Here is a 13,016-nt window from a genome sequence, read left to right as displayed (position 1 = left end):
CAAGTTCTATAAATTAAAAAATAGATCCAGTTATGTTTAAGACTCCTGAGAGCACAAATTCCCATGCCCACTGCCCATCTTGTCCTTCTATATAGCTGAGGATCCTGTCAACTCAAACCTGTCTCTCTTCAGTCCTGGGCAACAGAGCACTGAGACAGACTGAGGTCCTTAGTCAGAATGTGCCATGCATTCTCAAGTGAGTCAGTTCCAATAAAGAATCGAGTTTTGTGACCATTTTCTCCTGCCTCTGGGGTTTTCTTATTTCTTAGTAGCTGAGGTTGAATGCCACACTTCGGAAGGATATGCTGTAAATGTCACAGCCACATGTGCCCCTGCAGTGTTGACTCCAACTCTCCATCCCTTTCTAAGCTGAGAAGGTTCTTCCTCTATCAGATCTTCTGTTTCTCTCATCAGAGTCACTGTGTTTTATGCTTTGCGGATACTGTGTGTCTATATTTGTAGCTCTTCTCGTGATTATCCTCTTGCTTTTATGGCTCATGATGATTTGGATATTGTTTTCTCCCTGCTAGACCAGACATCCCATGCAGGTGCGCCCATACTGCTTAACTGTATCCCCGAACTCTGCTTTTCACAGCGCTGGACCCTTAGCAGAGCCTCGAAAAATGTTATTTAGATGGTTAAATCATTTTTTAAGTAGGTACTTCTGCAATTCCCCTTTCACAATGTCCTAAAAATGTAAGTACAGGTAAATACTGATCCATTCATTTGGAGGCCTGTCTATGGATAAGAGTATTGAAAATAACGCTACTAGAGTTCCGCAGAAACTGATCAAAGAAGCCCTAATGACTAGTGATGAGCCTCTTGAAATGTCACTCCATTTCGTCTTTATCTCATTAAAAACAATAATAGACATCAAAGCACAGCGAGGCCTTGGCATTAGCTCAATACAGAATTCCAGGATATGCAACCCACTGTCATATGGTGTAGGTACTAGTTTCTACCCAGCTTTTCTAACTATTTATTCTCTATGCCCAACAGCCCCGCCTATTTCTCTCTCCTGCCTAGCTATTGACCATTCAGCTCTTTGTTAGACCAATAAGGTATTTTAGGCAGGCAAAGTAACCCGGCTTCACAGAATTAAACAAATGAGACATAAAAGAATGCAACACATCTGTGCATCATTAAACAAATAGTCCACAGCATAAACAAATGTAACACATCTTAAACTAACATTCTACAACAGTATGGATCTGGATTGTTTCTTTGACTTAAGCATAGGAGAGAAATCATTAAAGATACAAAGAAGCTTGCCTGTCTACCTGATAAAGATATGGCTTCATTAATGCCTGATGTGGACCAACTATGGATGTTTTGCTGAGTATATTTAGAATATGACTACTTATTTGCCAAGGATCCTTAGGCAAAACACATAACTTCAACTTTACAACAGGGATACCTGGCATGATCATTTTGAAAGTTAATGAGATGTTTGTTTTTGCTTTATACAGGAAAGAGCCAGGCAGAATCATCCCTGACACACACACACACACACACACACACACACACACACGCGCGCGCCTATGTTTGTGTTACTGGAAATGTTGCTGAAAAAGCCTACCATCACAGTATTAAAGAAATGTTAACCTACAGATGAAACACTCTTCCAGTTTCTTAAAATACAGTAATGAACCCAATGTGCAAAGCCCTTATGCAGTTTGTGTTCTAAGTAACATTCAGCACCTGGGGATTGTTGATAAAATGTTTCCAGTTACAGTCATTTTACATCTACATATTCTGTAATTTGAGAGAGACCTCATTATTGACACTGAGAATGATTTTTGCACTAAGGTTCTCATAACATCAGTAGTTCAGGATCTACTTTTACTTTCTCCCAGTCCTTCCCAGTCTCCATTCCCTGTCTTCTAAAATCTTCCCACATTATACTTGAACTATAAAGATACTTCTGTCCATACTACAGATTTCCCCCTTAACCTGGTTCATATTTGATTAACTCGGTCCTTTTAAAATCAAGTACATCTTGTGTCTCTCAGAGATGAGGGCCATGTGTGTCATTTGGTAGCCATTGGTCTTGTCATGGATCCCTGCATGGGGAGGTGCCTTGTTGAATTATACATTTCTCTTTCTCATTAGATTGTTGGCTGTGATCACCAGCTGGGAAGCACCGCCAAGGAGGATAACTGTGGGGTCTGCAACGGAGATGGGTCCACCTGCCGTCTGGTCCGAGGGCAGTATAAATCCCAGCTCTCGGCAACTAAATGTAAGACACTAAGCCATGGGCAGTTTGGTACTTGTTGACTTGTTATTCAGTCCTCACCTAATTGTGGTCCCCTTCCACAAATGGTGAATGAAACATCTACCAAAGTGGAGAAGAATCTGAAAATTTGGAGGGAATATGTTCCTGCCTTGTGGATTCATGTGGAACAAGTCAGATCACCAGTTGTAACCTGAAGGAGGGACTCTTTCCTTCTGAGGCACAGTGGGAGAGAACATTAGAAACAGCTGAGCTTTTCTGCTCAATGGAAATACAGACTTCATCCTAGCTCCTGTATGATACGTATTCTGAGATTCCTGGTAAAAGTATCACAGAGAAAGTGGGGAAATCAGAACGAACTCACCCCTACTACTGCAAAGTCACATGGCCTTCATTTTAAAGGTGGCCTGAGGCCAGTGCTGGCAATGGGTTCTTTCAGAGTTAATGCTGGACCAAAGTTTGGTGAAGCCATTTACATTTTCTGAAGCCATTCAGTGATCTTTGTGTCCTGTCTCCTTATATCATCATGTAACATAGGCTTATTCTACATGTATGTGCTTTGAACTCCACACTATCACCTCATGTGGTCTTTTTAGGAACCTTGTAAACAAGGTAGTCTTAATTTTCTGTTATAGAAGACATGACTCAGAACTTCCTAGATGGTATGACTTTATCAGGTTACATAAAGAGCTAATATTTGAGCTCAGAGTCTGATCCCAGTGCCTAAACACACAATCCTTTACTATCCCATCATGCTGACTCTGGGTTTGTTAGATATTTATAAATTAGATAGATGGATAAACTCAGAAGACCAAGGGTACCTTCCTAATTGAGTCTGTGAGAACAGAAGGCATAAATGCCAAGGTATCTAAACCATGGAGCCGCATGCCCATGTGAATTATTATAATAGTTTCTTCTGTGAGGATCACTACACAGAAAGAAGCGTGGCCTCTATACTCAAGGGCATGGGTTTTTAGAGCCATTTTGACCCTGGTTTAATGTTTTTATTATCTATGACCCTTCAGTATGTCATTTCCTAATATCTATTTTAATATATCTCCACAGCCTGGGAAATAAGAATAAATTTTTGCCTGTGGTTTTGTTATCTTTACTTGTTGACTAGTCGGAGGAAAACAACTGACATGTGGCAGGTTTATGGCTTTAAACGGACCTGCAGGTCAAGAGGAAAGGCAGATAGAGTGCTTTTGGAAAGCACTGGAGAACTATTCTGTGAAGCCAAGGAAAGGCACCTTGCCAAAAGGGAGGAGCCTCTTGGGAAGAGAGGCAGGAAGAGTGGCCAGGGATGTTTAAGCAGATGAAGAATTGTAGATGCCCACTTAGGAAGCTCACCACATTTTCACTGCCCTGGAGGAAGAGAAGAAATATGATTCTCTGAAAAACTAAAACTTCTAAGGACTCTGGCAGCTAAAATGAAGGATGGGGTGACTCCGACATTGATAAAGCACATCAGGCATATATGTTGGTAGCTTTTTTATGTGATGAAGAATTAAGGAAGTCAATAGATGGAAACCAGAAATGGGCAGAGGCAGCATTCCTTTGTAACCTCTGAAATTTGGGTTGAATAATTTTATGGGAAAAAATGCACTTAAAGGGCCAATTCTAACAGAATTCTCTAGGGAGTGCTGAAGAAGGAGAATCTTTCTAATTATTCGGTTCATAATTGACCTGGTGCCCATTATCCAGGAATGCAGGAATTGCCATTAAGCCCAAAAGTGTTGGTAAGCATGTGTGCAGCAACTGCTCCCTGGTAACTCATGAAAACCTATTTTAATAGAGGGTCTTCCTTTATCATCATGCCTCCACCTTCCTGTCCCCATAGTGGAGCCAGAACAATGTTCCAGCAGGCCTTCTTCTCATCCTCCTACTGGGGGCACTCGGTGTCTCCCAGGCTCCCAGCCCCTACAGGATAGGAAGAGAAGCTCTGAATGAACAAACTGGGGCAAGTTGGGAGCCATATGTCATCCCCAGTTCTGCAAACACATACCTCAGTGAAAGGGACTCCATTCAAGACCAAAAGTGGGTCAATTATATAATACACAGCCTGATGATTATACCTAATGACAAAACACAATTGATTCATTTACCTTAGCTTGGATGATGCCTCATGACAAAATGATTTATATCAATAAAGCCCAGCATGTGCATGCCCCTCACCACAATCTGTAGCAGATGCTCACCCAGCTGCCTCGCTTAGGTTGTCTCCACCCCAGGAGAATCTCCTGCCCTGTATTCACAGACTTCAAGGCAGCCCACAGGCAAGGGTGATTAGTTGCTCAACAGGCAGTGTGCTGGCCAGGTGAGCATGCTCCACCCCAGAGGCCCTGGAGGAGCGCTGCCAGGTCTCCCCCCACATTGCCAAAAAGAGCCATCAGCCAACCACATGCTTACTTCCAACTCCTAGCACTCGGATTCCCCACACTGAACTAATTTTCTTTCCAAATTTATATCCAAGTTTTTTTTTCTTATGTTATCAAAACTCATGGGAACAAAGGGAAAATAAGAGTGGAGAAAGACCATTGCAGAAAGTGCCAGAATGAAAAAGAAAAATAGGAGTAACTTATCAAAGGGCTGCTGGTGAAGGAAAAGGAAGCCACCATTTTATCAGAAGACACTGTAGTGCCTGCTCCTTTTTCATAGGAAGAGACTCTAGTGATGACGGTCAATTCTCCTTTCATACTCAATTATTGACTTCTTCAGACCACTAAGAAAAATAATTATCTAACTTTAGCTTGCTTTTGATTCTTAAAATGTAAAGCCTCGTTCCTTTCAAAAACTTTATTGGCATATGTGGTAGTATGCATCTTCTTAGACTGTTAGACCCAGATCCAGCCTGCTTGCTATGAATCTGCAAGCAGACCACAGAACTTTCAAATGTAGTGCTACCAGCACAGCCTCAATCTCTCTCACCACAATCCTTGAGTGGCAAGGGTCAAATAAGCTAATTTATATCAAGATAAAATGAATCTTCTCGAGGATGTGCCTCTCAGACCATGACTCATGCTGACTTATAATGGCTGTGGGTTAGCATACTCCTGGACCTTCAGTCTGGCTCAAAATTTTTGAGATGAATTATGTTTATTATAAAACATGGGGACTTCTGAGTATAAAATACAGAAAATAAATAAATAGAAGAAAAGTGGTAACAAAACTTTCCCCTCCTATATGACTACTTTGAGCTGTACTCATAATTCCACCAAAATTGCTTGTCCATTAACTCAACAGTAGCCATTTAAGAGACACTGTTCCTTGTGCTAGAAACACAGCAAAGAACAAAACAGGCAAAAACCTATTTCTCCATGAGACTTACAGACTAGTATGAGGAACCCTCAGACAAACAAATAAACAAATAAAGTGCATGTGTGCCATTGGATACTAGAAGAAATGGAAAATGTTAATCGGGAAAGAGGAAGAATATAGGACTTGGACGAGCTGCCAGCCAGAGGCTGAAGAAGAGTCGCAGTTGTAGTAGGTCAGTAAGAAAGGACTTGAGGATCGGAAACTGGATACTTGACAGAGGTGGAAGGAGGTCATGATAACTCAAGTCAAATATTTGGCATCATGGCAGATAGAATTCCAAGCAGAAAGACAAATACAATGGTCCCAAGTATCTGTACCCTTGTGACAAATTCCATGAGGGACAAGGAAGAGTTTGAAAAAGCCTAGAGAAATGTTGAAGGCAGGAAGGCAGCAGGGTGAGGAATGCCACGGGCAGTGTGAGGAGTTTTACAGGAGTTTGGATCTTAGTCAGAAGAAGATTAGGAGCCATGGGGGATTTTGAGCAGAATGGCTTGATGGGAGCCAAGTGTGGAGCTGGGGTGACTGCAGAAGGAGGGGTGAAGCCTGGAGGCTATGGCAGGAAGCTAGGCCAGAGGCTTGGAGCAGTAGCTGTGGACAGGACAAGAAAGGTCCAGCTCTATGCCTCCTGTATTTCTTCTTCTTTTTAATTTATTAGACTTTTTTTTAAAAAAATACCAATCCAAGTTCCTACTCCCTCCCCTCCTTCCATTCCCTCCACACACCCTCCCACCCCACCCCTATCCACTCCTCAGGGAGGGTGAGGCACATTGCTTTGGGGAAGGTCCAAGGCCCTCCCTACTATATTTAGGCTGAGCAGGGTATACATCCAAAGAGATTAGGATCCCCAAAAGCCAGTACAAGCAGTAGGGATAAATCCTGGTGCCACTGCCAGTGGCCCCACAGTCTGCCCCAGCCATGCAACTGTCAACCACATTCAGAGGGACTAGTTTGGTCCTTTGCTTGTTCCTTCCCAGCTGGCTGCAGTTGGTGATCTCCCGTTAGCTCAGGTAGACTGTTTCAGTGGGTGAACCCATCATGGTCTTGACCTCTTTGCTCATATTCTCATTCCTTCCACTCTTCAATTGGACTTTAAGGATCTAGAATACCATTGATTGGGACATGCTCCATTATTTCATGTGCCGTAGAAAGAAGAAAGAAGCTGCCATATAAACTAAGATTAGGGTACAACTTTCTGATCGCTATGGGTTTTTTCCTTCATCCTTCATTTTAGGTTATGTTTTACAGTTAGACATATTTAATCATAGAATACTTTTGTATACATGAAATAAATATAATAATAAATATAAATAAAATGCAACTGGAGAAAATTGATAAGTAAAACTAAAACAAAACCTTTTCTCAGAACTGAGCTCTTTAAAAATTTCTCTTGGAATTGTGACAGTTTCACATTATGAGTATTATATTTATATTATTTCGGCTCCACCAACTCCCCCCCTCCAACTCCTCCCATGCCAAATTTATGATGTCTTCTTCTTTGATTATTACTGTTTTACACACACACACACACACACATACACACACACACACACACTGCTGGATCCACTTATTCCACTTACTGTTGCTATATGTATGTGCACTGAGGGCAGATAGCTCTGCTAGGAGTTTCTATGTAAGCTTGACACAGCTAGAGTAATTTTGGAAGGTAGAGGAACCTCAATTCAATTTAATTTCTTGATCCTACACCATCAAAATGCCTCATCGATCTTGGCTGTGGTACTTCTACAAGTCCCCAAATCAGGAAAGTGATCCCTTCAACTTTTAGTTATTCTTCTTTTGAAAGTAATTTTGGCTGTTCTGTTCTGATTCCTTGCTTTCCATGTAAGTTTTATAGTCTTCTTGTCCTTACCTGCGAAAATTCTCCTGAGGACTTTGACTAGAAGTGTGTTAATTCTTCAGATTAACTTAGTAGAGAGAGGGTACTTGGCAACGTTACATTAAATGACTTAGTACATTAAGTCATTTGACCTGTTAGGATCTCATGTCTCTTCACTAATTAGGTCTGCTTCAGTTTCTTCATCAGTCCTTACTAGTGCTCAGCATATAAATCCTATGGCTTTTAGGTTTAGTCCTTTTGTATTTTTCATCAATTACAAATGGTACTACATTTTTATTTACCTCTCCGTTTATGCATTATGCATTACAGTTTATACAAGTGTAGACAGTTATCTATTATGTTTGCCATGTGTTTTGCTGTCTAGGTAAATTCACTTGCTAGTCCTATGAGTTTTGATAAATGCTGGCAATCATCTTATGTACTGGGTATCACAATAGCTAAAGGAGTTTTTTTTAACAAGGATTCTATTTTAAATTGACAAAATTCATACACACGCACTGCCCCCAGCACACACACACACACACACACACACACACACACATTGTACACATACTCTTCTGAGAGACACATACTCTTCTGAGAGTTGTTATTCTGGATGGATATCAAATTTGATCAAGTTTCCTTTATGGCTCACTTGATGTTATCATAGCTTCTGTTCTATTCTTTTCTTGTGACAAATTGCATTCATTGGATTTCAGATAAAGAACCAGGCCTGCAATTCGTAGGACAGACCCTCCATGGTCTTCTTAACTGGGATAAACTGGTCCAAAGATAAACTCTACTTACTCATTGCTAGTTTTTCCATAGATTGATAATTGATTTGCCAAAATTTGTTGAGAAATTTTATATCTTTTTTTAAATGAAATCCACTAGTCTGTATTTGGGCGTAGGATACTGTCTGTGATTGGTTTGAAGATCTTTCTAAGGCTGGCCGCATATAACAAGTTTGGAAACGTTCCCTTATATGTTATTTTTTGGAAAATATATGGAATTGATATTTATTAATAATATTTATTATTTCTTCTTCAAATACATGGTAGCATTCACCAGTGAAATCTTATGGGACTAAAGATTTTTTTTTCAATACTTAACTTTCTGAACATATGGAATATGGTTATACTGACTATTTTAATGTCCAGTCTGTGTTTTGATTGATGGATTTTTCACTTTAGTTGGGCTATATTTTTGGGTTCTTTACATGTCTGGTAATTTTTGACTGGATGCCAGTCATTGCAGATTTTACTTTGTTGGGTATGAGATATTTTTGTATTCCTATAAATATGCTTAAGCTTTGTTCTGGGAGCAGTTAAGTTACTTGAACTCAACGTGATCTTTTTTGAGTCTTACAATTTGGTAGATGGGAGCAAAGCCATGCTTGGCCTAGAGTTAATTGTACCCTTCTACACGGCAAGGCCCTTCTAAATACTCAATGTTCCGTGAATTACAATGTCTTCAAGTCTGTCTAGTGGGATAAGACATGCTTCTTAGCCTTGTGTGATTGCAGTATATTCATAATTCTTTGTGTTTTTCTTTCCCCAAGCTAAGGAAGTGTCCTTGCTTTTATGCATTGATACATAATGTTTCAGGACCAACTTAGGTCTTCAAAATATTCTCTCTCTCTCTCTCTCTCTCTCTCTCTCTCTCTCTCTCTCTCTCTCTCTCTCTCTCTCTCTCTCTCTCTCTCTCTCTCTCTCTGTCTCCTGGAACTTTTTCCAAGAAATTTTAACTCCTTCCATTGTTTGCACTCTTAGGTTTGTCTTCTCAGCTTAGAGACATTGCCAGTTTCTTCCAGAGTTCCTACTCTCAGAGACTCATCCAGAAAACCCATTCAAGGAAATAACACAATGAAATATTAGGCTGTACCTTCTCTGCTTTCTGCCCTTCTCTATCTGAGGTCCAGTGTCTTAAACAGCATGGTTTCATGCAATTTTGTCTGACTTTTTAGTCATTTTAGGCATGATGTTAAAACTGGTCCCTGTTTCTTCTTGGCTGGATACTTCAGCCATCTTTGCAATTATGTAGAATAGCAGTCCCCAACCTTCCTAATGCAATGACCTTTTAATACAGCTCTTCAGGTTGCAGTGAAATTATTTTGTTGCCAAATTCATTTTGCTACTGCTATGAACCACAGTGTAAATATCTGATATGCAAGAGATCTGATAACTTGACTCCTTTTTTGGGGATGTGGTGTGGTCCTTCAAGCCTCATTATTTAGCAGTCTCTACAGCTTTTTCCCAGGGTTTAAGGAATCTGTTCTGCTATTGCCATGGAAATTTCTTCCATACTTCTGGCTCTCATTTTACATGTATGCCAGCTAGTTTTTAATGTGATATTTTGTAAATTTTTAAAATCTTGTACAGTCATACAGTGCAATTTTGATGTTAGTGTCTATGCAGCTGAAGAGGGATGAGGCAGGGTTACAGCCTGCATAGCAGAGAATTTAAGATGCTATTGTGCAATTATCCTAACATAAAATATGAGTGTGTGTTCCTCTTAGAATCAATGAAGTCAAATATTTTAACAATAGAGTTTATTCTGATTAAATGTAATTTTGGATAACACTACAGCTTTTGGCCTAGACCCCTAAAAAGATAAAAATTTTCCAGTTGATAATAGAGTATTGCTTGGCCTGCCCCGCATATATCTTTCATTATGCAATTACTGATAAACTTGGGTGGGATGGAAGGCTGAAAGGCTTCAATGTTCAGCCTCTTCTGTTTTGTTGGATATGCTTTTAGAGTACTAAAACTGAGATAAGGCTTTAAAAGACACCATCAAAACTTTCTTAGTATTGGCAGGCGTTTTGTGTTAATAATAATCATCCTTTCATTTTAAAAAATAAGATCAAGTATTATCTCCAGGGAAGAGTCCTATAATATTGTGAACCTAACAGCAGATCTAAAACTAAGATAAACTTGCACACCAAAAGAAGAAACCTGTGTTTGCAAAGTATTAGCTTTTCACCTTTCTCTGATTCATCAGTTCAGGACGCGGACAGAATTTAAAACTTCATTCAAATGCTCTATATAGGGAAGTGAAGAAAGTATCTGCCACCCCTATAAATTTTTCAGATAAATCTTTTAAGTACATTTCTTGGTAACAATTGCCGTGTGAAATGTCAGGTGCCACCCAGGTGTGTGAAATGACAGGAATTCATGATTCCTATGAAGAGCTTGGCCACGGAACACAGCAATGTGTTATCTAATCTCTCTTAAAATGTTGATTAGTAACCCAGGAATATGTCCCAAAGATGGGCATCCCAGTTCTCTCAGCAAAGCTAGACTAGATTAGGACAGATACCGTAGAGCCAGAAACAGTGTGCCTTTGTAGGACAGGGCATTCAGAGGAATGGGTGGCATGGTAAGAGATGTGACTGCCTTCCCCATCAACCACACCGGTTACACTAGTCACTCAGGAAGCAGGCTGAACAACACATCCTACCTTGGAACTTTTTAAAACACCCCTATGTATAACAGGGACACGAACTACAAGAATCCTCTAATCCACACTAAAGCAATAAGAATTTCTTGTTAAATGCAACAGTGTATTACAGTTGGAAGAACAGCTATTTCTGTTAGCATGCAGAAATTGTTTTTCACATTTTCCTTCTTATATTTTTAATAATTGATAATTTCATGCATGAGTAAGACTGTGCTTATATCATTTACCCCTCCCTTCCCCACCCACAACTCTTCCCATGATCTTCCTACTATCCCCACTCAAATTCAATGGCCATCTATAATTATTATACAACCATTATAGACTAACTGAGTCTGAATAGCATTGCCTATATGCATATGTTTAGGAGTGACCACTTAGGATCCTCAAATCAGGAGCCTGTTTCCCAAGTTCTGTCCTGACACATCAGGTGCTGTTAGCAATTCTTATGATACACACATTGGGAATACCCTGAGTTAAACAGAATGGATGGAATGTGATTCTGGGTTGCTAAGGAATTCATAGAAACTAATGAAAGAGTGCTGAGAATTCTCCTAAATAGGATGTAATCAACAAGTTTCCCTATATTTCCCTAGAGCCATTCTCTCAGGATCCAAAGATTGGGGCTAACGGTGAACCCATTTATTTGAGTCCATACTCTCTCACAAACAACATGACATATGAGAGACTCTTACAAACTTCATAGAACACAATGATGAACTGACTGATTCCTAGTGGCTGCCAGCGTCATCTCACAACACAAGAGCAGACTACGGCTCCTCCGACCCCTGTGTTGTGTTCTGCCCATCACCCTAGCACCCGTGTTAACCCATTTTCCTCCTTGACTAGGCACTTGCAGAAGGGCGTCAAAAGATACTTCTTCCCTCTTGTTTGGTGGGCTTTCCTCAGCCTGCCTTATACCCTCTACAGCCTTCGGGTTCCTCCCTACTCTTCCCTCTGAAGCATACAAACTTTAATGCATCAGCCAAAAGGCAATGTTACTGCCCCAGCATGAGGAATGCCAGTTACTTCTAACAAAGAGGATGGGCCCATGGGCCGTGTGGGGGTCAGAAGACTGCAGCTGAGCAGAGCAGAGCCAAACAAAAAGCTTCCCTTTCAAATGGACTTTACTTGACCTGTGGATAAACAAAGACTTGCTATTTCCAGAAATCCCATTGTTTCAACTTCTTTTGAATTTCTTTTGCAAACTTCAAGATGCACATCTTTTTGAAACTTAAGGTTCTGCGGGCCCAGCCTTAATGTCCCTGTGTTCCTCTTCTGTTTTTCCATTACTCAGTTTGCTTTCTGTGCCCCAAAGTACTCACTCTCAGAAATACAGCCTTTTATTCAACAATATATGGCCTTCAAAATAACAATAAATGTAGGTAAAGCATTCAACAGCCTTGATAAATGTAACCTCTTCAGGGCAGGAATGAAGGCTCATAATTTGCTCTCCTCGGTCAGCAGGTTGTGTCCTAGGGAACCTGCAGTGTTTGATGGCACATAAAATAAGTCTTTCAGTGCCATGCAGACCTGGTGCCTGTGGAAAACAGAAGAAGCTATTGAAAATGAAATTAGAGACAGTTGTGAGCTGCCATGTAGTTGTTGGGAATTGAACACGGGGCCTGTGGAAGAGCAACCAGTTCTCTTAACCACTGAGCCATCTCTCAGTCTCTCTGCCCCATTTCTTAAAGAATCTTGGACAGAAGTGAGGCAAATAAAGGTATTAAAAACCTACTTTGTTCCAGGCAACATATTTATATGTGTATTTGCTCTTCATGCCTGTGTATGGCAGTAGTAGACATTACCTATTCATGTCTGTGTATAGCAATAGTACATGCTACCTATTCATGCCTGTCTGTGTACAGCAGTAGTAAATGTTACCTTCTTTTAGAAGCATAGGAACTGAGTGATACTCACTAGATAGCTTCCGAGGCTCACTATCTGAATGTAACCTCCACTGAGACTCTGTTATTTAAACCTAATTATCCCAGTATTATGATGATATCTAACGTCAGAAACATAAGCAGCAATAGACAGTCACACCCAATTTCTGGATATAATGGCTCATTTTAAAGAACTTTCCCTTTTTGTCTCTCAAGTGCTTTTCTTTCCACTTGACCTTGCTTTTGTCACCATGCTTCTGGAGATTCTATTCCTTCATCATGAAAT

General features: G+C 40.3%; 1 protein-coding gene across 1 annotated transcript in view; it reads left to right on the top strand.

The window, feature by feature from the left end:
* The window catches only part of Adamtsl1 (ADAMTS like 1), a 348,621-nt gene that overhangs the window by 108,891 nt on the left and 226,714 nt on the right, over positions 1 to 13,016 (top strand). The window contains exon 5 of the mRNA XM_038334446.1: positions 2,113 to 2,239. Coding sequence (XP_038190374.1) covers positions 2,113 to 2,239 — 127 coding nt within the window. The remainder of the gene's footprint in view (positions 1 to 2,112; positions 2,240 to 13,016) is intronic.

This window comes from Arvicola amphibius, chromosome 6, assembly GCF_903992535.2.
Source record: "Arvicola amphibius chromosome 6, mArvAmp1.2, whole genome shotgun sequence".
NCBI lineage: Eukaryota > Metazoa > Chordata > Mammalia > Rodentia > Cricetidae > Arvicola > Arvicola amphibius.
The sequence above is the reverse complement of the archived record's forward strand: the minus strand, read 5'-3'. Positions and strand labels throughout refer to the sequence as shown.